This window comes from Monodon monoceros, unplaced genomic scaffold (assembly GCF_005190385.1).
Source record: "Monodon monoceros isolate NGI ecotype Baffin Bay Population unplaced genomic scaffold, NGI_Narwhal_1 Super_Scaffold_18, whole genome shotgun sequence".
In the NCBI taxonomy this organism is placed as follows: domain Eukaryota; kingdom Metazoa; phylum Chordata; class Mammalia; order Artiodactyla; family Monodontidae; genus Monodon; species Monodon monoceros.
Window position 1 is genome coordinate 127,821,750 of NW_021703774.1, and position 22,811 is coordinate 127,844,560.

The 22,811-nt window shown below is 35.2% G+C and overlaps 1 protein-coding gene across 9 annotated transcripts in view; it reads left to right on the top strand.

Annotated features, from left to right (window-relative positions):
• Nucleotides 1–22,811, top strand: part of DOCK7 (dedicator of cytokinesis 7) — a 210,406-nt gene that overhangs the window by 17,443 nt on the left and 170,152 nt on the right. For all 9 annotated transcript variants that reach the window (XM_029228228.1, XM_029228225.1, XM_029228226.1 and 6 more), the window contains exons 2-9: nucleotides 4,013–4,118; nucleotides 14,346–14,521; nucleotides 14,711–14,779; nucleotides 19,791–19,920; nucleotides 20,013–20,225; nucleotides 20,542–20,627; nucleotides 21,201–21,267; nucleotides 22,395–22,544. In XM_029228228.1, coding sequence (XP_029084061.1) covers nucleotides 4,013–4,118; nucleotides 14,346–14,521; nucleotides 14,711–14,779; nucleotides 19,791–19,920; nucleotides 20,013–20,225; nucleotides 20,542–20,627; nucleotides 21,201–21,267; nucleotides 22,395–22,544 — 997 coding nt within the window. The remainder of the gene's footprint in view (nucleotides 1–4,012; nucleotides 4,119–14,345; nucleotides 14,522–14,710; nucleotides 14,780–19,790; nucleotides 19,921–20,012; nucleotides 20,226–20,541; nucleotides 20,628–21,200; nucleotides 21,268–22,394; nucleotides 22,545–22,811) is intronic.

Consider the following 22,811-nt stretch of genomic DNA (forward strand, 5'->3'; position numbering starts at 1 on the left):
AAGGTGATACAGTGTTGCATTTCTTTAATCTATTGTTTTCTTTATTTTGCCTCTTTTGGTCTTTAATACCAACTATACACTATGGTAGAACTGTGATTCAATCCATCAGTCATCAGTCATGGACTTGGATAGTCACAGCATTGGAGTATCATCTGTTCTTGTCCTTTTTCTTTTGGGGATTTTTAGCTAGCCCTTTCTTGCCTTGTCTCTGATATGTGCCCTTACCTGGTATATTCCATGGTATATTCCCTTACACTTCTCCTCTGAGTTCTGTTTTTAATATAAACAGTGCCAGTTCCAAGAGATCTTATTCTCTTATTTGCATATTACATTGCAGATATTTTTTTGTGACTTTATAGGAGTAGCTCAACTAACCTCTTTTATTTTAGTCTAAACTCTCCTTACTCATCTTTACTCAGGTGTTTCCTCTGGTCCCATGAAGAATGACTAGAGATGAGAGAGGCCCAGATTGGCCTTGGGACGTTCTAGAAATCATGGTTGATTGGGCGTCTGAAAGTGGGATGAGGTTAGAGGAAAGGTTAAATGCAACATAATTTTCCCTCAGGATGTGGATCCTTTGTTGGTTATTTCTAATATCCCATGGTGAACGGCCTTAGTGAGTGCTTGCTTTTGTAAAAACTGTAATGCATGTTGACATAGTGAGGGAGCTTATGGAAATGGAGAGAGTTGGTAAGGAGTTAAATAGATCAAATATTGGATCATGTGCTTTTGGAAGGGGAAGAAGATATTCTGCTATTATAATTTAAGAGTGTAAGTAACTATGGAATTTTTGACCTACTTTTCTTTCCACTTTGCAGTTAATACTAATAGCTTATTAGAAGTAAAAAAGACTTCCTTGTATTGCTTTACTATATGAGCTTCATTAGGAGTAGGAAAAATTGTTATTAAAAAAGTAATCTGTGATAAAGGATTTTAATTGATAACAGGTACTGTTATTCCTGATAACAGTTTATTCATTATATTTCTTGTGTCGCATACTTTGGACCATAGTATGGTTAAGAGATACTGTTTTTTTTCTGTTTTGTTTTTTTTGCGGTACGCGGGCCTCTCACTGTTGTGGTCTCTCCCGTTGCGGAGCACAGGCTCCGGACGCGCAGGCTCAGCGGCCATGGCTCACGGGCCCAGCCGCTCCGCGGCATGTGGGATCTTCCCGGACCGGGGCACGAACCCGTGTTCCCTGCATCGGCAGGTGGACTCTCAACCACTGCACCACCAGGGAACCCTGATACTGTTTTCTTAATTTGGGAAAATTTCCTCACTTACCATTGAGGAAATCTTTTCATGCAGAGGGTCTCAGTATAAATACATCCTTTGTCTGGGTTGCAGATGGTTTTATTGCCATTATAGCTCAGTTTGGAAATGGTTCTTATTTCAAATTATTGCTGATTTTCTCTTTGGGGAAAATTATGTCATGTATAAATAAGACAAATATTTGTAATGTGGGGATTATCCTTTGTCTCTGTTATTAAATGAAAGATAGTCTCTTTTTGAAGTAATCGTATTTTAAATTTTGTTTCACTTTTTAACATTTTCTGAAATCAGGGTATGTCTTTCAATTAATTGATAGTGTATTGCTTAATTAGCGAGGTTTTTCTTTCTTAGCTGTACCTGAAGTAATAGCAAGTCTTAACAGTTACTGAGATCTTGAACTTGATCAAATATAGCAGTTTACAATTCAGATTACTCGTGGTTTAGCCCCAGAAACACTGAGAAACAGAAGCACTGAGATAGTGCTGAGGTTGGTAGACTGAGTTGAGTAGCACTGAGGAAGATAGACACAATACTTGTTCTCTGTCTCTCTCTCTCTTTTTAAAAGCTTTTTCATGTTTTCATCTCAGTCTTGACAACAGGATCAGGAGATTGTAAGGCCTTTAAACCAAACATAATAATGAACATTCACAGTGTATAGGCTTCATTAAAAGCCTAAGGGGAGTCATAAACTGCAGTGAATGTTCCTGTCCTCTCACATCCAGATGCTTTACAGAATTTCCCCTTTGCCCTCTCCTCAATCTGTATCCTCCTTCAAAGGTTTAGCTTTCATCTCTAACCTCTAATCGTTTCTTCATGCTCTTCTCTTCCTCCCTTGTCTTTTCTGAGTTAGTCTTTTTTATTTATTTACTTATTTTTTAAAATTCAGTAGACTTTTTTGGGAGAGCAGTTTTAGATTTACAGAAAAGTGGAAAGTACGGAGAGTTCCCATGTTTACTTCCCAACCAAGTTTTCCCTTTTATTAACATCTTGGATTAGTATGATACATTTGTTATAATAGATTTGTTATAATAGATAAGCTAATATTGATACATTATTATTAACTAAAGTCCATAGATTACATTAGGTTTACTGTTTGTGTTGTATATTCTATAGGTTTTGACAAATGTATAATGATATGTATCCATCATGATTGTATCATAGAGAATAGTTTCACTGCCCTAAAAATCCCTGTGCATTACTTACTCATCTCTTCCTTTTCCTCCTTCTTCCAACCCCTGGCAACCACTGTTTTTCACCCCTCCATAGTTTGCCTTTTCCAGAATGTCATATAGGTGGAATCATACAGTATTGTATCCTTGTCAGATGGGCTTCTTTCACTTAGCAGTATTCTTTTAAGGTTCTTCCATGTCCTTTTTGGCTTGATAGTGCATTTCTTTTTACTGCTGAATAATATTCCATTGTATGAATGTACCATAGTTTGTTTATCCATTTATCTATTTGACAATTATGAATAACAGATTAGCCTTTTTAAAAACACAAATATGATCTAAAGTACTTCAGATCACCTGTAAAGAAAAAGTTGAGCTAATTCAGTATCTTGAGCCTTAAAAATGATAACTCTTTTACCTTTCTATGAAAAATTTCTGAGTGGTCAGCTCCTAACAGTGCTCAAGAGATGTGTGTGGAGTGATTGAATATGAAAAAAGTTAAGGGGGTATGGAAGAGAAGAAGGAAGCTAAAGATTATATCATATATTTGGATAATTTTTGGAAAATGAAATTGTCTAGAAATTCAGCTGGAAATTTGAAAGGGCACTAAGATGTTCAGGGCTCTGAATTCAACCATTAACTTGAGAACACTCCAGAACAAAAGTATCATCAAGCTGGCCCAGAATCGAAGGCAGTAGGCCTGTTTCGCTTTACGTTCAATGGAATGATAGGAAGAAGGCAGGGTTTATTTTTTGGAAAAGAGTAAAAGAACAAAAGGCAAGGTTTATAAAATAGTGACCAGTTGATGATCATAGGGTGGAGGTTAGATATTGACATCAGGAAAATAATTGTACAAAATCTATTGATAGTTGTCTTTATTTTGTGTTCTTTAGTTACATTTTTTACTTAGTAAAAATGTTACTAATATGAGGAAGTTATTTAATGACTGGATTTAAGACTCACTGAATATTTTGGTTTATAATTTTGTGAAGTCTAAGGAATATAGAGCTTAATGAGCTACAGAGTCATTCAAATGTCTAAAATATTTTTGTTTTGCAGTTTATGTTCATTGAGAAGAATTTGGGAAGGGATATGTAAGGCTGAAAAGGTGATTAGGGTCAGATTATGGAAAGCCATTAATGCCAGAGTATAAAGACAATTTTTATTAGTTAAGTAAAAATAGGGAATAGTTTTCTGGGGCATGAATATTGTTTATAAAGTATTTTGAATTAATTTTATATCCTTAAAATATATACACATTAATATATACATCTTATTATAGCTTCCAGCTCTATCATAAACCAAAGTATCAATATGTTCCCTGAAATGCCATATACAAAAAAAGCCTTATGTAAGTTGGTTGTAAGTATTGTACCCTGTATCAGCATTATAAAGATGTTCTACTGTAATTATAGGCAGTATTTACCAAAATATCTTATAAATTTATAGCCTTATTGATGTGCTGAGATTTTGTTGTTCTTTAGATGACTTTTTAAAATACTTAGCTTTCTCCCATTTTAAGTTAGTTTGTTTTCTTTTTAAAAACAATGTATTTGCTTTTTTTGTTGTAGAACTGTGGCTGCTGAAGTTAGGAAGCAGATTTCTGGACAGTACAGTGGTTCTCCCCAACTGCTCAAAAACCTCAACATTGTTGGCAGTATATCCCATCATACCACAGTAAGTAGCATATTTAAAATATGGTATGTTACTGTGTAATTCTGACTAGGCCATGAAAAAATAGTGGAAAGATAAGAGCCAGTAGATTGGGTTCCATCACTACTCTCACTAACACCCTTATTTGTTGCTATCTCACTCTTTTCTGAAATTTGAGTCAGAGGAGTGTTGGGAGGTGTTATAGAAGTGTTGATTTCCTAGGCACCTCTGAAACTTTACATTCAGGATTTAATCAACTCTGGAATTTTACAATTAGAACTTCCCAGACCCAAGGTGATTCATACATGAAAATTCAGGAATCTATTCTAGAAATAATAGGTACTGAAGTAAATGTTAAATAATTATGTAGATTCATAGTATTATCTATCTCCTTTAATAGAAAGGAATATATAGTTATTGAATTATTGCTTTAAGCCAGGTGCTATGTCAGAGATATAAATATATGTTTTCTTATTCAAGAGGCTGGCATGAGGATAATCAATTTTGATAAAAAACTGGTACTTATTAGTTATAGTAGAAATATGAATTAAAAACATGCTCCATTTGTCAAAAACTGAAAAAGTAATTAAGACTGACTTGGGTGAAGTTGTATTAACACTTTCTGTTTGGTTATGAAATGGTACCAATTATTGAACAGACATCATATGCCAGAGCATAATAGTTTGATTGACTTGTAGCGACATGTTTATATATAATGTTTGTGTTATTAAAATTTTAAAACATGGAGTTTACTTTTAACAACAGTAACATACTGACTGGAGAAATTTTAGAATATATAGATTTCTGGATGGTTTCAATGTACATGGAGATGATCCTTCTAATGCTCTCTTAGTGTCTTGAACTCCTCTTTTCAACTGATTTCCCGCATTCTGTGTTACACCTTAACTATTCACTTCCATAGTCATCCCTGGATTTAGTCATTATGAATAACCATAAGCCTCCTGTAATCTCAGTTTTATGTTTCCTATTCTCTTAATACCACCTCTTATCTTTCTTGCTCTCTTGTTCTGGTGCTCTGACTTCAACTGTCCTTCAACACCACTGGGACCTAGAATTTGTGATCATACTAACTTTTGTGTGTCTCTCACCCCTTGATGTCCTCTTTTCTCTCCTTACCAAACTTAAATTATTTGTTGATCATTATAATTACTCTTTTGCGTATACTCTTGGCTTCCTTAACTTCTTCTCATGTCATTTGCACTACCTCAGTGCTGTTTAAATCCAACCTTCTGCTTCATACCTGCACTTGTGCAGCTGAGTATGGCTGGAGGAAAACACACAGATCCCATTGACTGGTCTCACTTTAAATTTATGACCACTAACTCATGAAGGCTTTAACATTGCTAGGCAAACATTTTATTTTCCTAGTCCGTTCATTTTCCCACTGTTTTAGTTGACCCATTTCATGCCTCCTACTCTTCCCTTAAAACCCTAACTGCTCTTCCCCATTTTCACTCTGAGGATGACTTGACTTCCTGTTTCACTGAGAAAATTGAAGCAGTCAGAAAGAACTTCCACATACTCCTACCACCATGTGTGTTCACCTTTTATCATCTGTACCCGTATTGTGTCTATTCACCAGTTATTTTAAATGAACCACTAGTGAACTAGATCCCAAGTTCTCTCGCTCAAATACAGTACTTTAGGAATTCTCCCTACTCTCTTTTTGAAAAAAATTTATTTATTTTATTTATTTATTTTTGGCTGTGTTGAATCTTCGTTGCTGCGTGTGGGCTTTCTCTAGTTGCGGTGAGTGGGGGCTACTCTTCATTGTGGTGCACGTGCTTCTCATTGCAGTGGCTTCTCTTGTGGAGCACTGGCTGTAGGTGCGCAGGCTTCAGTAGTTGTGGCACGTGGGCTGTAGAGCACAGGCTCAGTAGCACGGGCTTAGTTGCTCTGCAGCATGTGGGATCCTCCTGGACCAGGGCTCGAACCTGTGTCCCCTGCATTGGCAGGCAGATTCTTAACCACTGTGCCACCAGGGAAGTCCTCCCTTCTCTTTTATATCATCACTTTTTCTCTCTATTTATTGGATCATTCCCACCAGTATATAAACATGCAAACATACCGTTATTTCTCCTATTTAAAAAAATTCTGCTTTTTTTGCCCCACTTTTCCATCAGTCTCCAACTTCCAATATTTCTTTGCTCTTTTTTGCAACAAAATTCCTTTGAAGGGTTGTCAGAGCTTGCTGATTTCAATTTCTCTTCTTGTATTCTCTCTGAAAAAGTTCTTTTTAAGTTATGGGAATCTTCAAACATACATAGAAGTAGAAGACTAGTATAAACATTAACATCTTTAAATTTAACCACAGTGCTGTTATCACACTTAACAAAATTAACAGTCCATAATTCTTTGGTATCATCTAATAATATCCAGTGCATGTTAAATTTTCTTGATTATTTCATACATATCTTTTTATAGTTGGTTTATTCAAATCAGGATCAAACAAAATCCACAGATGGAATTTGGTCTTAGATCACTTGCATTTTTAAAAAAAAGGGCAGCTTCTCCCTCCTCTAACTTTTTTTTTTAAATTGAGGTATGGCTGACTTACAATATTAAATAAGTTTCAGGTGTACAGCACTGTGTTTCACTATATTTAAAGGTTGTACTCCATTTAGAGTTATTATAAAATACTATGTTCCCTTTGCTGTACAATATATTATTGTAGCTTCTTTATTTTATAATAGTAATTTGTACCTCTTAATCTCCTACCCCTATCCTGCTCCCTGTGCCCCCCACTGGTAACTACTAGTTTGTTCTCTATACTTGTGAGTCTGTTTCTTTTTTTGTTATATTCTCTAGTTTGTTTTATTTTATAGATTGCACATGTAAGTGATAACGTAAAATTTGTTTTTCTCTGTCTGACTTATTTCACTAAGCATAATATCATCCAGATCCATCCACGTTGTTGCTCATATGGTCATCTAATAGTCTACAAGGCTGCCAAGAGCATCCAGTGGGGAAAGGCCAACAAATGGTGCTGGGAAAGCTAGAAAGACACATGCAGAGCAGTGAAATTGGTTCCCTATCTTACACCACTCACAAAAATTAACTTGAAATGGATCAGTCTTAAACATAACACCTGGTACTATAAAACTCCTAGAAGAAAATGTAGAGAAGAAGCTCCTTGATGTTGTTCTTGGAAATGATGTTTTTGGATATGACACCAAAAGCACAAACACCAAAAGCAAAAATCAACAAATTGGGGCTACATCAAGCTTAAAAGCTTTTGCACAGCCAAAGAAACAATTAATAAAATGAAAAGGCATCCTATGGGAGAAAAATTTTTGCAAATCATATATCAGATAAGGGGTTAATATCCAAAATATATAAAGAACTCATACAACTCAATAACAAAAAGGCAAACAACCCGATTAAAAATAGAAGAACTAAATAGACATTTTTCCAAAGAAGTTATCCAAATGGCCAACAGGTACATGAAAAATTACATAGGGAAATGGAAATTAAAACCATGATGAGATATCCCCACACCTGTTAGAATGGTTATCATCAAGAAGACAAGTGATAACAAGTGCTGGCGAGGATGTGGAGAAAAGGGAACCTTTGTGCACTGTTGGTGAGAATGTAAAGTGGTACAGCCGTATGTTTTCTTCCATACTGGAAAACGTATGGAGGTTCCTCAAAAAACTAAATATAGGGCTTCCCTGGTGGCGCAGTGGTTGAGAGTCCGCCTGCCAATGCAGGGGACACGGGTTTGTGCCCTGGTCTGGGAAGACCCCACTCCGCGGCTGGGCCTGTGAGCCGTGGCCACTGAGCCTGCAGGTCCGGAGCCTGTGTTCCGCAACAGGAGAGGCCACAACAGTGAGAGGCCTGCGTACCGCAAAAAAAAAAAAACAACAAAAAACTAAGTATAGAACTACAGTATGATCCAGCAGTTCCACTTCTGGGTATTTATCTGAAGAAAATGAAAACACTAATTCGAGAAGTTACACACACCCCAATGTTCATAGCAACATTATTTACAATATCCAAGATATGGAAGCAACCTAAATGTCCATCAACAGATGAATGGATAAAGAAGATGTGGTGTATATACACAGTGGAATACTACTCCCTCCCCCAACTTTTAAGTTTGTTTGTTTTTATGCCATTGACTTGTTGAGGAAATTGGATTAGTTGTGTTATAGAATTTCCTGCCTTTTGGATTTTATGTTTATTTCCTTGTAGACTTGTTTCTCTGTCTTCTGTATTTCCTGTAACTGGTTAGATTCTGGTTCAACGTTTTTGAAATTTCTTCCTCATAGACTTGTTTCTCTATCTTCTGTATTTTCTGTATACGATTAGATTCTGGTTCAACTTTTTTTTTAATGGCTTTACTGAGACTTTTTTCACATAACCATACAATTCATCCATTTAATTTACAATTCAGTGGATTTAATATGTTCACATATAATGTGCAGCCATCACAACAGTCAATTTAGAATGTTTTCATTACCTCAGAAAGAAACTGTTTAGCTCTCACCCTTTTGTCTCCCTTCTCCCATCCCAAAACAACCACTAATCAAATACCAGAATTTTGATGGCACACCAGAAAAGACTGAAAGAGATCTGAACGCTAAACATGTTAGTCAGAATTCCAATGCAGTGATTGTTGAAGTAAGACAGTGTCTCACATTGCCTGTAAGGGATTCTGTAGTGCTTCACTATTGCTTCTTATTGCATCCTTTAACCCTGCTTACTGCCTAGTCATTCTCTGTTATAAAATCATGTTGCAATCTCCTCCCTTGAATCTGTAAATACAGGATCTTTCTTTGGAGTCTTGCAAAATAATTTATAGTTGTAAGCAGCTCATCACTACATCCGAAAACTAGCCCAGGCAGTTGTCTCTGATGGGAGTCAGAGAGAGTGGAGACAGTTGTAGCAGAAATAAATTTATTTCTTTGCTCCAAGTCTAGTTAGTATTACACCTAGAAAACCAGTGACTTTCTATGTGAGTTTGGGAAACAAGATCATTTATCATCTCTGTGATTTAGTGTTGTTAAGAGAGTGTCATAGCTTTCTTCCCAACCCTAACCCTTACTCTTGATATGATTGGTCAATCTTTGAGGAAAGGTTAGTTTTGAATTAGACATATGTAAGGACTCCCAGCTTTTGTCATTATTTTCATGGAGTATCATTTGTGACACTTTGAATCCTGAAAAGTGTACTGCCTCAGAAATAATTCTTAGGTGGAGAAACATTGATTTATAAAGTTTAAAAAAAGTTTGCTTAAATTTATGTATGTATGTATTTATATTGTGGTAAAATATACACAACAAAATGTATCAGTTTAACCATTTCTAAGTGTACAATTAAATGGCATCAAGTACACTCACAATTTTGTGCAACCATTACCACTGTCCATTTCCAAAACTTTTTAATTAACGCAAACTGAAACCCTGTACCCATTAAAAAATAATTCCATACCCCCGCTCCTTCCAGTCCCCAGTAACCTCCATTCTATTTCCTGTCTCTATGAATTTGTCTATTATATGTACATACCTCATGTAAGTGGAATCATACAATATTTGTCTTTTTGTGTCTGGCTTATTTCACTCAGCATAATGTCTTCAAGGTTCATGCTTGTTACAGCACGTGTTAGAATTTCATTTCTTTTTAAGGTTGAAAAATATGCCATTGTATATGTGTACCACATTTTGTTTATCCATTCATCTGTTGATGGACGTTGGATTGTTCTCACCTTCTGGCTATCGGTAATGATGCTGCTATGAACATTAGTGTACAAGTATCTGTTTGAGTCTCTATTTTCAGTTTTTTTGAGTATATAGCTGGAAGTGGAATTGGTGGGTCATATGATAATTCTGTGTGTTTTGGTATTTTTTTTTTTCCAGAACCACAGAATTGTTTTCCACAGCAGCTGTACCATTCTGCATTCCCACCAGCAGTGCACAAGACTTCCAATTTCTCAATATCCTCTCCTACACTTGTTATTTTACATTTTTTGGTAATAGCCATCATAATGGGTGTGAAGTAGTATCTTGTGTTTTTGATTTGCACTTTCCTCATCCCACTAATTTTGTTATGTTTTATTTTCATTTAGTTCAATGTAATTTTTAAGTTTCATTTTTCAGACTTTTGTGACTCATGGATTATTTGGAACTGTGTTTTTAGTTTTCAAGTGTTTGGAGGTTTTCCTGTTGTCTTTCTGTTGCTAATTTCTAGTTTGATTACATTATGGTCAGAGAACACACTCTGTATGATTTCAGTTTTTTAAAATTTTTTGAGGTTTGTTTTAGGGTTCAGGATATGGTCTGTCCTGGTATTTACTTTTTGGGCCTTTGAGAAAAGTATTTGGTCTGTTGTCGTTGGGTGGATTGTTCTATAAAACAATGTCAATTAGATCCTATTGGTTGATGGTGCTGTTGAATTTTACCATATCCTTGTTGATTTTTCTGTTCGGTTTTCTTTCAGTTGTTGAGAGAGATGTCTTGAAGTCTCCAGCTATAACTGTAGATATATCTTATTTCTTCTTTCAGTTCTGTCAGTTTTTGCTTCCCATAATTTATAGCTCTGTTATTTAGTACATGCACATTTAAGATTGCTATGGGGCATAGCTGTTATCATTAGGTAATGTCCCTCTTTACTCAGTACTTTTCTTTGCACTGAAGTCGAAGTACTTTATCTTATGTTAATATAGCCACTTCTGCTTTCTTTTGATTAATGTATATATGGTATATCTTTTTCCATCCTTCTGTTTTCAGCCTCCTTATATTGTCTTTTTTGAAGTGAGCTTTTGGTATACCTTACTGGTACGTCATGTTTTTAAATCCATTCTGCCAGTTTCTTATCTTTTTATTGGTGTATGTAGGCCATTTACATTTAATGTTATTATCATTCTGCTAGGGCTTTAATCTGCCATTTTATTTTTTGTTTGTTCTCTCTGCCTTTTGTTTCTCTAGTTTCCTTTTTCTGTCTTCCTGTGGGTTATCTGAACATTTTTTAGAATTCCATTTTGATTTATCTGTAATGTTGTTGAGTGCATATCTTTGTATAGTCTTTTTAGTGGTTGCTTAAGGTATTGTATATACATAACTAATCACACTACTGGTGTTGACATTTTACCAGTTTGAGTGAAGTGTGGAAATCTTATGTACCTTTATGTCTCTTCACCCTATAGGTATTAAATTATATAGACCTCACCTGACATTGCCTCAGCAGTAAGGGGAAGGAGTTCTTGTTACTGCTGTATAGGAATAGGTGTCCAGATTCCCTGTGTGGACTCCACTGACACTGTGGGAGTGGAGGATTCATTACCTTCCAGTAGATATGAAAATCTCAGCTCCCCACTCTGACTTCTCTGACATCATGCTGAATGGGTAGTGTTGGGATGGCTTGTTACAGCTTGGTGAGGGTGAAGTCTAGCTCCCCATTTGGCCTTTGCTGGTGTGGATATGGGTGGGACTACAGTTTTTCATGTGATGTTTGGCTGGAGTAGAGTGGTTATTCTCTAACCTTTTCTATTTTGCTAGGCTGCTGCTCTCTTGGTCCTTTGGCTGGGGAGAACAGGCTTTGGTTGTGTTTTTTGTTTTCCTGTGCTCCTTGGTGTTTCTGGGTTGTGGACCTCTCTAGCATCAGGTCTGGAGTATATAAGGTAAAAAGAAATTTTAGGTAACTCACTATTGTACTATTCCTTGGGTCCCGAGGTCCCTGTTGGTCTGCTTTTTTCTATCCACCTTTTAGAGCCGTCTTATGTTTATTTTATATATAATCTTCAGGGTTTGTAGTTGTAACTAGTGGGAAGAATAGAGAAAAGTATGTCTACTCCATCTTCCTGGACGTGGAAGTACCTACTTGTGACTTTGATGTTGAGCACTTTTTCATGTGCTAAATGGCCATTTTTTTAAAAAAATAAATTTTTTCAATAAATTATAAATTTATAATTTATAATTTAAATTTTTTTATAAAATTATAAATTATAAATTATAAAATTTATAAATTATAAATTATAAAATTATAATTTATAAAATAAATTTTTATTTTATGGACTCTGTTGGATTTTTTATTTAAAAAAATTTATTTATTTATTTAGGTTGTGCCAGGTCTTAGTTGCGGCACGTGTGCTCGTTAGTTGGGCTCGAGGGCTCCTTAGTTGTGGCATGCAAACTCCTAGTTACAGCATGCATGTAGGATCCAGTTCCCTGACCAGGGATCCATCCTGTGTCCCCTGTGTTGGGAGATGGATTCTTAACCACTGTGCCACCAGGGAAGTCCCTAACTGGCCATTTTTATATCTTCCTTTCGGAATGTCTTACCAACTGCCCCCCCACCCCCCGCGCCATTTATTTGAGGGGGTGGTTTGTTTTTATGAGATGTGGGACTTTTTTATATATTCTAGATGCCAGTCACTTATTAAATGTATTTTGTAAATATTTTCTCCTAGTGTGGCTTGCCTGTTCATTTTCTTAACCATCTTTTGATGTATCAATTTTTCTTTTACGATTATCTCTTTCTCTGTCATGTCTGAGAAACCCTTGCCTACTCCAAATTTTGAAGATATTCTCCTATATTTCCTTCTAGCAGCTTTATAGTTTTAGCATTTATGTTTATATCTATGGTCCATCTCAGTTTAGTTTTTGTATATGTCGTGATGTAAGGATTGAAGTTCATTTTCCCCCCCATATAGATATCCAATTTTTCCAGCAACAGTAATTGAAAAAGATTTCCCTTTCCTGATGAGTTGCTTCTATGCTTCTATTAAGCATGTCATGATAGTGTATTATGTACTTGGTAGAATAGGTAAGATAGAATGCTTATGAGAGAAAACCATGAATCTAGATCTTAAAGACCCAGTTTGAAATTTTGCTCTTCATTTTGTGGCTATTTTATTTTCAGAAGTTAACTTCTTTGAGCACAATTGCCTTTATTTGTAGAATTGAAATAGTAATTATCTCTAACTTATATGGTTTGGGGGAGGTTTAAATGAGAAAACATATGATGATAATGATAATAATAGGTACTATCTTTTGAGTGTTTATGATGTGATACTCATTCATTATTTTACTTAGTATCTTTAAAATGTTGTTGCTCTACCTAGTTGTTCAGTCCAAAGAAGTATAGGTTAAAGCACCTTCTTTGTAGTAATGCAAACTTGCACAGTAGGCAGGTGTCAGTGTTTTTACCCAGTTGAACATCTTGAAAAATAACATATTCTTATTTTCATTGGTCCACAACTGCACATTTGTTGTATAATCATTTATAGTTTTGCCTGAATAATTTTCTTTCTTGAATTAGATAAGAAATAGAGTATCTTATCAAAAACTATAATTTCAGCTTGGCTAAGGAATGCCACAAATATCCTATTATTGCTAATAATACTTTTAATAGGGTCTGTGTATTAGTCTCCTTGGGTGCTGTAACAAATTACCACAAACTGGGTGGCTTAAAACCACAGAAATGTATTCTTTCACAGTGCTGGAGTCCAGAAGTCTGGAATCAGTATCAACGGGCAGAAATCAAGGTTTTGGCAAGGTTGCACTTTCTTCGGAGGCTCCCTTCAGTATCACTTTCTTGCCTCTTCCAGATTCTGGTGGCTGCTTGTGGCACATCACTTCTACCTTTAAGGCCAGAATCTTCAAATCTCTCTTTTCTGTGTCTTCATATGGCTTTCCTCTTGGTGTGGCCCAAATCTCTGTTTATCTTCATATAAGGATATATATGATTGCGTTTAGGACCCACTCAGATAATCCGGGATAATGTCCCTCTTTTAAGATCCTTAATGATATCTTCAAACACTCTTATTTTATATTTTATTTATTTATTTTCACATATAAGGTCCATGGATTGGGATTTGGCAATCTTTTGGAGGGCCATTTTTCCCCCCACTGCAGTATGGTTGTACGTTTTTACGAGGATAACAGTAACAACAAGTAAAGTAAAAGCACCACTAAGAAACTTAGCAATGAAAATTCCAAATTATAAAAAAGAATCCCTCCAGTGAGTATTTTGTCACTGTATAGTATTATAAAACTGTTATCTTACTGTTTTTATGTGGGAGTTATGGGCAAAATTGAAGCAAGAAGATCAGAGAGTATGACCCAACACTGTGGTTTCTTTAGTTCATCTGGCTGAATATCTGTTGACATTTTAGAAATAGCAAGGGAAAAATTACGTTTTTTTAAAATAATAAATCTATTTAAGTTTTAAAATTCTTGTGTCCACCTCTTCCTTTATACCCACCTCTCACATCCATCCCTGTTTATAAAGGTGCCCCTTACTGAAGCAGTGGATCCAGTGGATTTGGAAGATTACCTCATTACTCATCCTTTAGCTGTGGATTCTGGGCTTTTAAGGGATTTGATTGAATTCCCTCCAGATGATATTGAAGTGGTTTATAGTCCTAGGGACTGTAGAACCCTTGTTTCAGCTGTACCTGAAGAAAGGTAAGGAGACATTTACCTATTTCTGGTTTTAGTGTAACTATAAAAAGGCTACCTTCCATTATTTTATTTAGATTCTATTTCTCGTGGTAGTGTTGTTTCCTATTATATGAACAAGAGCGCAGCAGCAGAATTCACAGACATCAATGCTTTCCTGTCTAAATTATAAATATATTTTCTTTTTTAAAATAGTGATATGGATCCACATGTTAGAGATTGTATAAGAAGTTATACAGAAGACTGGGCAATTGTGATCAGAAAGTAAGTTATATATTCATTATGACATTTAAAAATACTGAGTAGGATCTGTAAATGGATTAAGGTAGATTAATACTGATTATGAGACCTGAAAATTCATTTAAAAAATAGCTGAAAAAGTAAAAGAAGAACCTTTGCATATAGATATTTTTTCCTTAGGAGTTCCACAATTACTTTCTCTTACTTTCCTTATAAAATAATACATTTGTGGGGATAGTATTTCTATATTATCATAGATCATTAGTAGCTAATAATAATATAAAATAATGATTTGTAGTCTAATTCTTTTGGGAAATCGTGGGTAAATATTGATGAATAATTTGTATTTCTAAAAAAGAATCCAATTTATTGAATTGGTTAAGTTTAATAGCTAGTTTTCTAGATCAAGCTGTTTGAAAGGTCTCTGCCTTTTATTAACTAACTGAATATTTACAGGTCCTTGACCTGTACATCCAATCAAGTTAGTAGTTGTAAAAATGTTTTGTTTTACCACAAAATTTATGTTTCTAATGGATGGTGTTTGAAATATCAAGTCAGATTAAGAAATAAAATAAAATTATTCTTCCTTTGCTAATTTGCATAATGAAGAAGGGTCTTCATACTGAATCTTCTTAGCCTTATTTTATTTTTCTAAAGGAAGTATAATTACTGAAGTAGTGGAAAATGCTGTTATGACATTGCAGTTTTGAGAAATGAAGTTGTCTGTGCTAAATTGTACTAGTAACAGTGATGTATCCATTGCTTATTTTGTTGCTGTTGTGGGCAACTGTCTTATTTCACTGTGTTTCACTCTTGGGGTTGCTGCTGACATGCTTTTTAGTTTTAGTGTGACCTAATAAAAATACAATCTGCTACCCTTTATAAAGAAGAGCTGTTTTTATGAACTTACAATTTTGATAAGTATTTCAATAGCCAGATTTTAGAGATTACTGAAGAAGACTGTTCCTCTGTCAGATAACTCAAAAGTCTTTACCTTTATGCATGTATGTTGGAAACCTGTAATCAGAAATCTTAATAGAAATAGATTAGTTGTAAAATATATTAACCTTAGAATCATGGAGTCGTCTTGCTACTTAATTCTAATCAAGGGATTGCTGACCTTGATTTAAGCCAAGAGGGTACAGTAGTTAACATTTATGGTTATTTGCTATATGCTGGGCATTTTATTGGATACTTTATGCTCATCTCATTTAAGGTTCCAACAGACAAGGTAGCTCAGGCTCAGAGTACTTAAGTAACTTCTTTGAGGTCCCATGGCCAAAAAGTGGGATAGCTAGGATTAGAACCTAGGGGCATCAGATTCTAATGCTTGCAGTTTTTTCTGTTATACTAGATATTATTTATTACCTTCAGTAGTAAATGGAAGACTAAGGGGTACTTTTGGTAGACTAGAAGTTTTAAAGTATCCCTGAAATATAAAAGGTATGACTGGAACACAACAGAAAACCACAGCACAGAATAATATAAGATACATGCAAAAGGTTCAGTAGAGCTTTAGGCTCAGTGAATACAGGCAGTGGAAGAGGGACCTAGGGTAAATGTTGGACATTTGGTTACTTTGAAACCTCTTATACCCTTCTTTATGCATAGAAGTGGGAGCAGAGGTATCTGCCTATTTATTTATTGATTGATTGATTGTCTGGCTGCGTTGGATCTTCGTTGCTGCGCCTGGGCTTTCTCCAGTGGCGGCGAGCAGGGGCTACTCTTCATTGTGGTGTGTGGGCTTCTCATTGCGGTGGCTTCTCTTGTTGTGGAGCACAGGCTCTAGGCATGTGGGCTTCAGTAGTTGTAGCACACGGGCTCAGTAGTTGTGGGCCGTGGGCTCTAGAGAGCAGGCTCAGTAGTTGTGGTGCCCGGGCTTAGTTGCTCCGCGGCATGTGGGATCTTCCCGGACCAGGGCTCGAACTCATGTCCCCTGCATTGGCAGGCGGATTCTTAACCACTGTGCCACCGGGGAAGTCTGGTATCTGCCTATTTTAAGAGCACTAATTATAGGGGCTTGAGCTCATACAATAGTGCCTGGGGTGGGCATACCTTGGAATAAGAAGGAGCCCTCATACCCAGAAGACTGGCAGACTCTGCCTGGAAGCATGAGGTGCCTCTTCTCCACAGCCACTGGATATGTGCTTGGCTAAGCAGTTACAGTATTTTCAGACAGATATGGGCTTACAAATTAAAAAATGAGCATTAGAACCTAGAATTGCCAACCATTTGATTAAAACCAGTGCACTTGAAAGAGAATTATCAAACTACAAATAAAAGAACTTATAATTTAGGAAATAGTTAATAGAACACACATCAAGACCCATACATGTAACTAATATCCTCAAAGAGATGTGAAAAAGTTATGGTAACCATATAAAAAATCAACTGGTTATCTTTGGAAGTGAAAATTTTGTTCAGTGAAAAAAATGTTTAAAACTCAGCAGATGGGTTTAATGGCAGAGCGGATGTGACTGAAAAGTGGAATAGTAAGTTATAAGATGAAACCAAAAAATTCTTCCATAATTCAGCACAGAAGGGTAAAAGAATAGAAAGTACTTTATTCATTCAAGACATACTTACTGAGAGGCTAGTATGTGCCAGGCACTATACTAAGCAGTGATGATACAGCAGTCAACAAAACTAACTCCGTGCCCTCATGGAGCTTATATTCTACTTGGGGTTGAGGGCAATAGACATTAAACAAACACAGATAAATATATAATAGTTGGGAAGAATAGAGGGAAGTCTTGTAGAGAAAAAAAGTAGGATGGGGGGGATAGGGAGAGCCAAGAAGAGGTGATTCCACTTTGTGAATAATCGGAAGAGGCCTTTCTGATAAGATGAATTTGAGCGAAGACATGAAGGAAGTTAAGGAGTAAGCCCTCTGGATATCTGGGGGAAGAGTGTATTAGGCAGAGGCAAGAGCAGTACACGCAAAGGCTCCATATTGGAACCATGCTGGGAATGTTCAAGGAATAGCAGAGAGGTCAGTGTGGCTGGAACAGAATAAGTGAGGGAGAGAATGCCAAGATACAGAGTCGTAGAAATGGTGGTGTTGGATGGGTAATCATGTAGAGCCGTATCATAGCAACTGACTACAGGAACAGAATGATAATATAGAAAAGAGTATTGATCATGAATCATGTCATTCTTCTCAGCTCTATTGAATTTCATACTATCAGTTTTTTAGGACATAAAGGAGGAAGAATGCAACAGTATTCTGGTTTATTAGAGTAGCTTAGATATCTAGTTTCTCAATTAAGGCACTTTTTTTTCACATTATCTCATTTTTATTAAAAAATACAAAAACTATAAGTATGTATATACTTATGTATATGTATATACTTATGATTATACATACGCCCAGGAAAAGATCCAGTTAGTTAAATACTAGGAGTTCAACACTGATACTCTGAGTAGTAGAAATATAATGATTGTATTTTTACAAGTCTGTATTTTTAAATTTTCAACAATGAGCATGGATTGATTCTGTAATAATAAAATGTTATTTTAAAAAAAACCATTTTTCATATAGAAAAGCAACAGTGTATTCTGTCCTTTAAGGAAAATACAAATGTTTCCCTTGAGGAAAAAAGGTGCAAAGACTAGAAAACAGTTTAGTATTTTTCAAAAATATCTGGTAATGGTTTTTTGCTGCAAAGTTTTGTCTATTTGCCTTTAGTCAACATTGTGTAAAGAGTTAAACAGACCTGTGTTTGAATTCAAACTTTGTCACTTTACAGGCATTTTTACACAAATTAAGGCACTTTAAACATTTCATGAAAGATTAAAATATCTGCTTCTGAGTAATATCTTTCATGTTACTATACTGCATATTTTTATTTTAGTTATTCCAGAGAAAAATGCTTTCTTTTATTTTGTGATTATACTATGATGTGAGCATCATGTAGCTGCTATTTCAGTACCTTTCGCAGCAAGACATGTGAATAATTCATATTAAGTGTGATTCTTTACTATGTCATAAATTGACTGATAGAACCATATCATCCTCTGGTAATTATAATTGTTTATGCTCCAGTTAAAATTTCCCCCAGTTTGACTATATGAGGTGTGACACAGTAGTTGCTCTTTGATCATAGTGTCTCTAATATTCTTGGACATTGGGTTGTTAGAAAAGAAGTATACATTAGTTTAAGAGTTGTTCTTAGCCTAATATATATATTATACAACAATATATGTTAATTAAGAATATATGTATACAGTGGTGTAGATCTTGCTATTCTTTCATTTTACAGGCTCTTTTTTTTTTTTTTGGCTGCGTTCCGTCTTCGTTGCTGCGTGCGGGCTTTCTCTAGTTGTGGCGAGTGGGGTCTACTCTTTGTTGTGGTGCGTGGGCTTCTCATTGCTGTGGCTTCTCTCGTTGCGGAGCACTGGCTCTAGGCGCATGGTCTTAGTTGCTCCGCGGCATGTGGGATCTTCCTGGACCAGGGATTGAACCCATGTCCCCTGCATTGGTGGGTGGATTCCTAACCACTGCGCCACCAGGGAAGTCCCTATTTTTTCATTTTAGAAGCCTGAAGCTTTAGGTTGTTTAAGATTTTTTATACATAATGAGATATAGCAAAATTTTTTTGGCTGTTCGGAACTTTAAGCTTCAGTGCTTTATATATTTTTGCCTTTTAAAAATTTACATTGTTATGAATGCAGGATATATTTTCTGCTCTCTCATTTTATTCTTTAACCTGGCTTCCCATCCTTTCCTTTTACTGACCAATTCTCTGAATTGAAAGTACAACTTAAATTATATCCACACGATTGTCATGAAAAGGAAGGACAATATGATTTACCTCTGGAAACTCATAAATGCTCTCTAGTTGGATTAAAGGAACTCTGGATGGAAGTTTTCTTAAACCTCTAGTTAAATGTTAAATACACTAAAAACTGCCAGAATATATTCTTATTATGTAAAGAAATAATGCAGAGAACAGTTGGCTTATTACATAATGATGATGAAAAAGTGAAAAATTTTCAAAAATTGATATTTCCTTAATTATTTTATTTTGAATAGATATCATAAACTGGGAACAGGATTTAATCCTAATACATTAGATAAACAGAAAGAAAGGCAAAAAGGTTTGCCAAAACAGGTCTTTGAATCCGATGAAGCTCCAGATGGCAACAACTACCAGGATGAACAAGTAATACTTTTATTTTTAAATGACTATAAGAAGTTATTTTAATATAGTTGTTTTTATTCATTGATTAATATATTTAATGTTTTACATTACAGGATGATCTTAAAAGACGTTCAATGTCAATAGATGATACTCCAAGGGGTAGCTGGGCCTGCAGTATTTTTGACTTGAAAAATTCACTTCCTGATGCTTTGCTTCCCAATTTACTTGATCGAACTCCAAATGAAGAAATAGACCGTCAGAATGATGACCAAAGGAAAGCAAACCGTCATAAGGAACTCTTTGCCTTGCATCCATCACCAGATGAGGTATAGATAATTTGGATATAAAGAAGCAAATGATTATTAATATAGATGTTTTGGGAGTATGAATTGTATGTAGCATTATGATAATGTAGGGAATAAAACTTAATTGAAACATAGCTATGCTTTTTGTAAATGAAATATAGTTGAGCACACTTATGATGTAATGACTCCTGTTTGAGGATAAATAGGCCATTCTTTTCTGTGTTCACTTGTGAAGACTAAAAGTAGTAGATTAATAAAATAAGTTCTTAAAAAATAAATTGTAAAGGGTTGACACATGGTAAGCATGTTCATTTTGGTGTTGCTTGTCAATTTGTAGGAAGAACCAATAGAACGACTTAGTGTTCCTGAGGTGCCCAAAGAACATTTTGGTCAAAGACTTCTTGTAAAATGTTTATCACTCAAGTGAGTATTTATTTTGTTTACTATGTAACTTTTATTTTCTGGAATAATATTTTGAATACCAGTATAACAAAATCCTGGTAGATTTTATACTTGTGTTTGTGTCCTTTTGAAAAGTAATGTTCTGTACATAATTTTAAATTCTACTAAACATTTCATCCTGCCTATGAAGCTGAGCTTGAGAGCATTTTTGGCTAGGTGAAGATGACTCTGCCTCAGTTATATAACTAGTCTTAAAACTTGAAAAAACATTCACTGAAATCTGTAGTATTTATCAGACACTGTTCTTGGCTTGAGGAATATAAAGACAAAGTATCTTTTTCCTTAGAGATGATTTTATATTTGTTACATGGCAGGCTTTCTTTTTTCTTAAGATTTTGAAGTACGTAGTAATGGTTGATTTAGACTGTGAAAGGTATACGTGGAGAAGTGTGTTTCAGGAAGAGGGGCAGTATAGATGGTGTAGCACAGATGTAGAAAAGTACAAGGTATTGAGAGAATTTATTTTTGGAATGAGAGTTTCTCTTGAACTATGTACTTTATTTTTAAACTGCTTTATCCTTTTCCTTCTTAAAGGTTTGAGATTGAAATTGAACCCATTTTTGCAAGTTTGGCTTTATATGATGTGAAGGAAAAGAAAAAGGTAAGGTTATATAATTTGAACCTAGTCTTTTGTCACAATCATAGGTTCAGAAACCTGTTGTTAAGTTGTTTTATAAGATAAATAATGACTTTTTGAGAATATTATTAAACATGGATTTTTTAAGAAGAAAGTAGAAATTTAAGACATAAAGTATTTTCTTACTCTAAAATAGTTCAGTTGACCTAGTTTTTATTTCATTGAAAGAGTTCCAAAAGCAAGTAGCAGAAGCAACTTTCTTTTAGTTTAATAAATAGAAAAAAATACAAGAAAACCATTTTAGGCAACTGATGTATAAAGGATTATAATGATGGTGACAGTGAATTTTTGTTGATGTAATTTTCAGATTCTCACTAGCTAAAAGATCATTTATATATATTTCAAATATTTTTGTCTAAAGTAGTGCTCTTAGTTTTGCCATTATATCTTTATTACACTTAGGAGTTTTTCAGAGGGCTGTCTCATACAGCATTTCAGTATTCTAAGCCTAATGTGTAGTAGAAACTTAAAATGTCTTTAGTGACTTCTGCTGTCAACATATTATGGATTTCTATAGTGGAACTGTATTCCAGCAACTTGTATTTGCTAAATCAAATCTTCTGAGATGTTATTCATGTAATTGTTTTAAAGACTCAGTTTGGGGTAATTCATCTCAATAATAATTTCTTTATATACTTTATTAGAAGTTAAATTTCTAATTAAAAGAGTGTGGGAGGGCTTCCCTGGTGGCACAGTGGTTGAGAGTCTGCCTGCCAATGCAGGGGACACGGGTTCGTGCCCCAGTCCGGGAAGATCCCACATGCTGCGGAGCGGCTGGGCCCGTGAGCCATGGCCACTGAGCCTGCACGTCCTGAGCCTTTGCTCCGCAACGGGAGAGGCTACAGCAGTGAGAGGCCCGCGTACCGCAAATAAAAAAAAGAGTGTGGGATATGGTTCTTTAGAATATGTTTTTTGCATTATATATATTTTTTGCTTTGATATAGACATGTAAAGATCAGTCAGTGAAATATATGGTAAACTGTATGTTAGTATAATCGTCTAATATCTGTAATATTTTAAGACTGTATGATTTTTGTGAATTTTTATAAAATACACAGGTTTTAAATTTAATATATGAATATGTTTTTTAGATTTCAGAAAACTTTTATTTTGACCTTAATTCTGAGCAGATGAAAGGATTATTACGTCCACATGTACCACCTGCTGCCATTACCACCCTGGCACGATCAGCTATTTTTTCTATCACTTATCCTTCCCAAGATGTTTTTCTTGTAATAAAGGTGAGAATAATGTTAAATATATTTGTTTATTTGTGTTGTGTCTGTATACTTGTGTCCCTATCAATATTGCAAGCTTTTTAAGGGTAAAGATTTTATCTTTAACCTATTTTTTCATCTTAATATTTCTTAACACTATATTAGACGTATACTATAGGCGCTACCTAAATTTTTCTTGAGTGGGGAGCTTTATTAGGGTTCTCCAGAGAAATAGATCAGTAGCAGGGAGATACACACACACACACACACACACACACACACACACACACA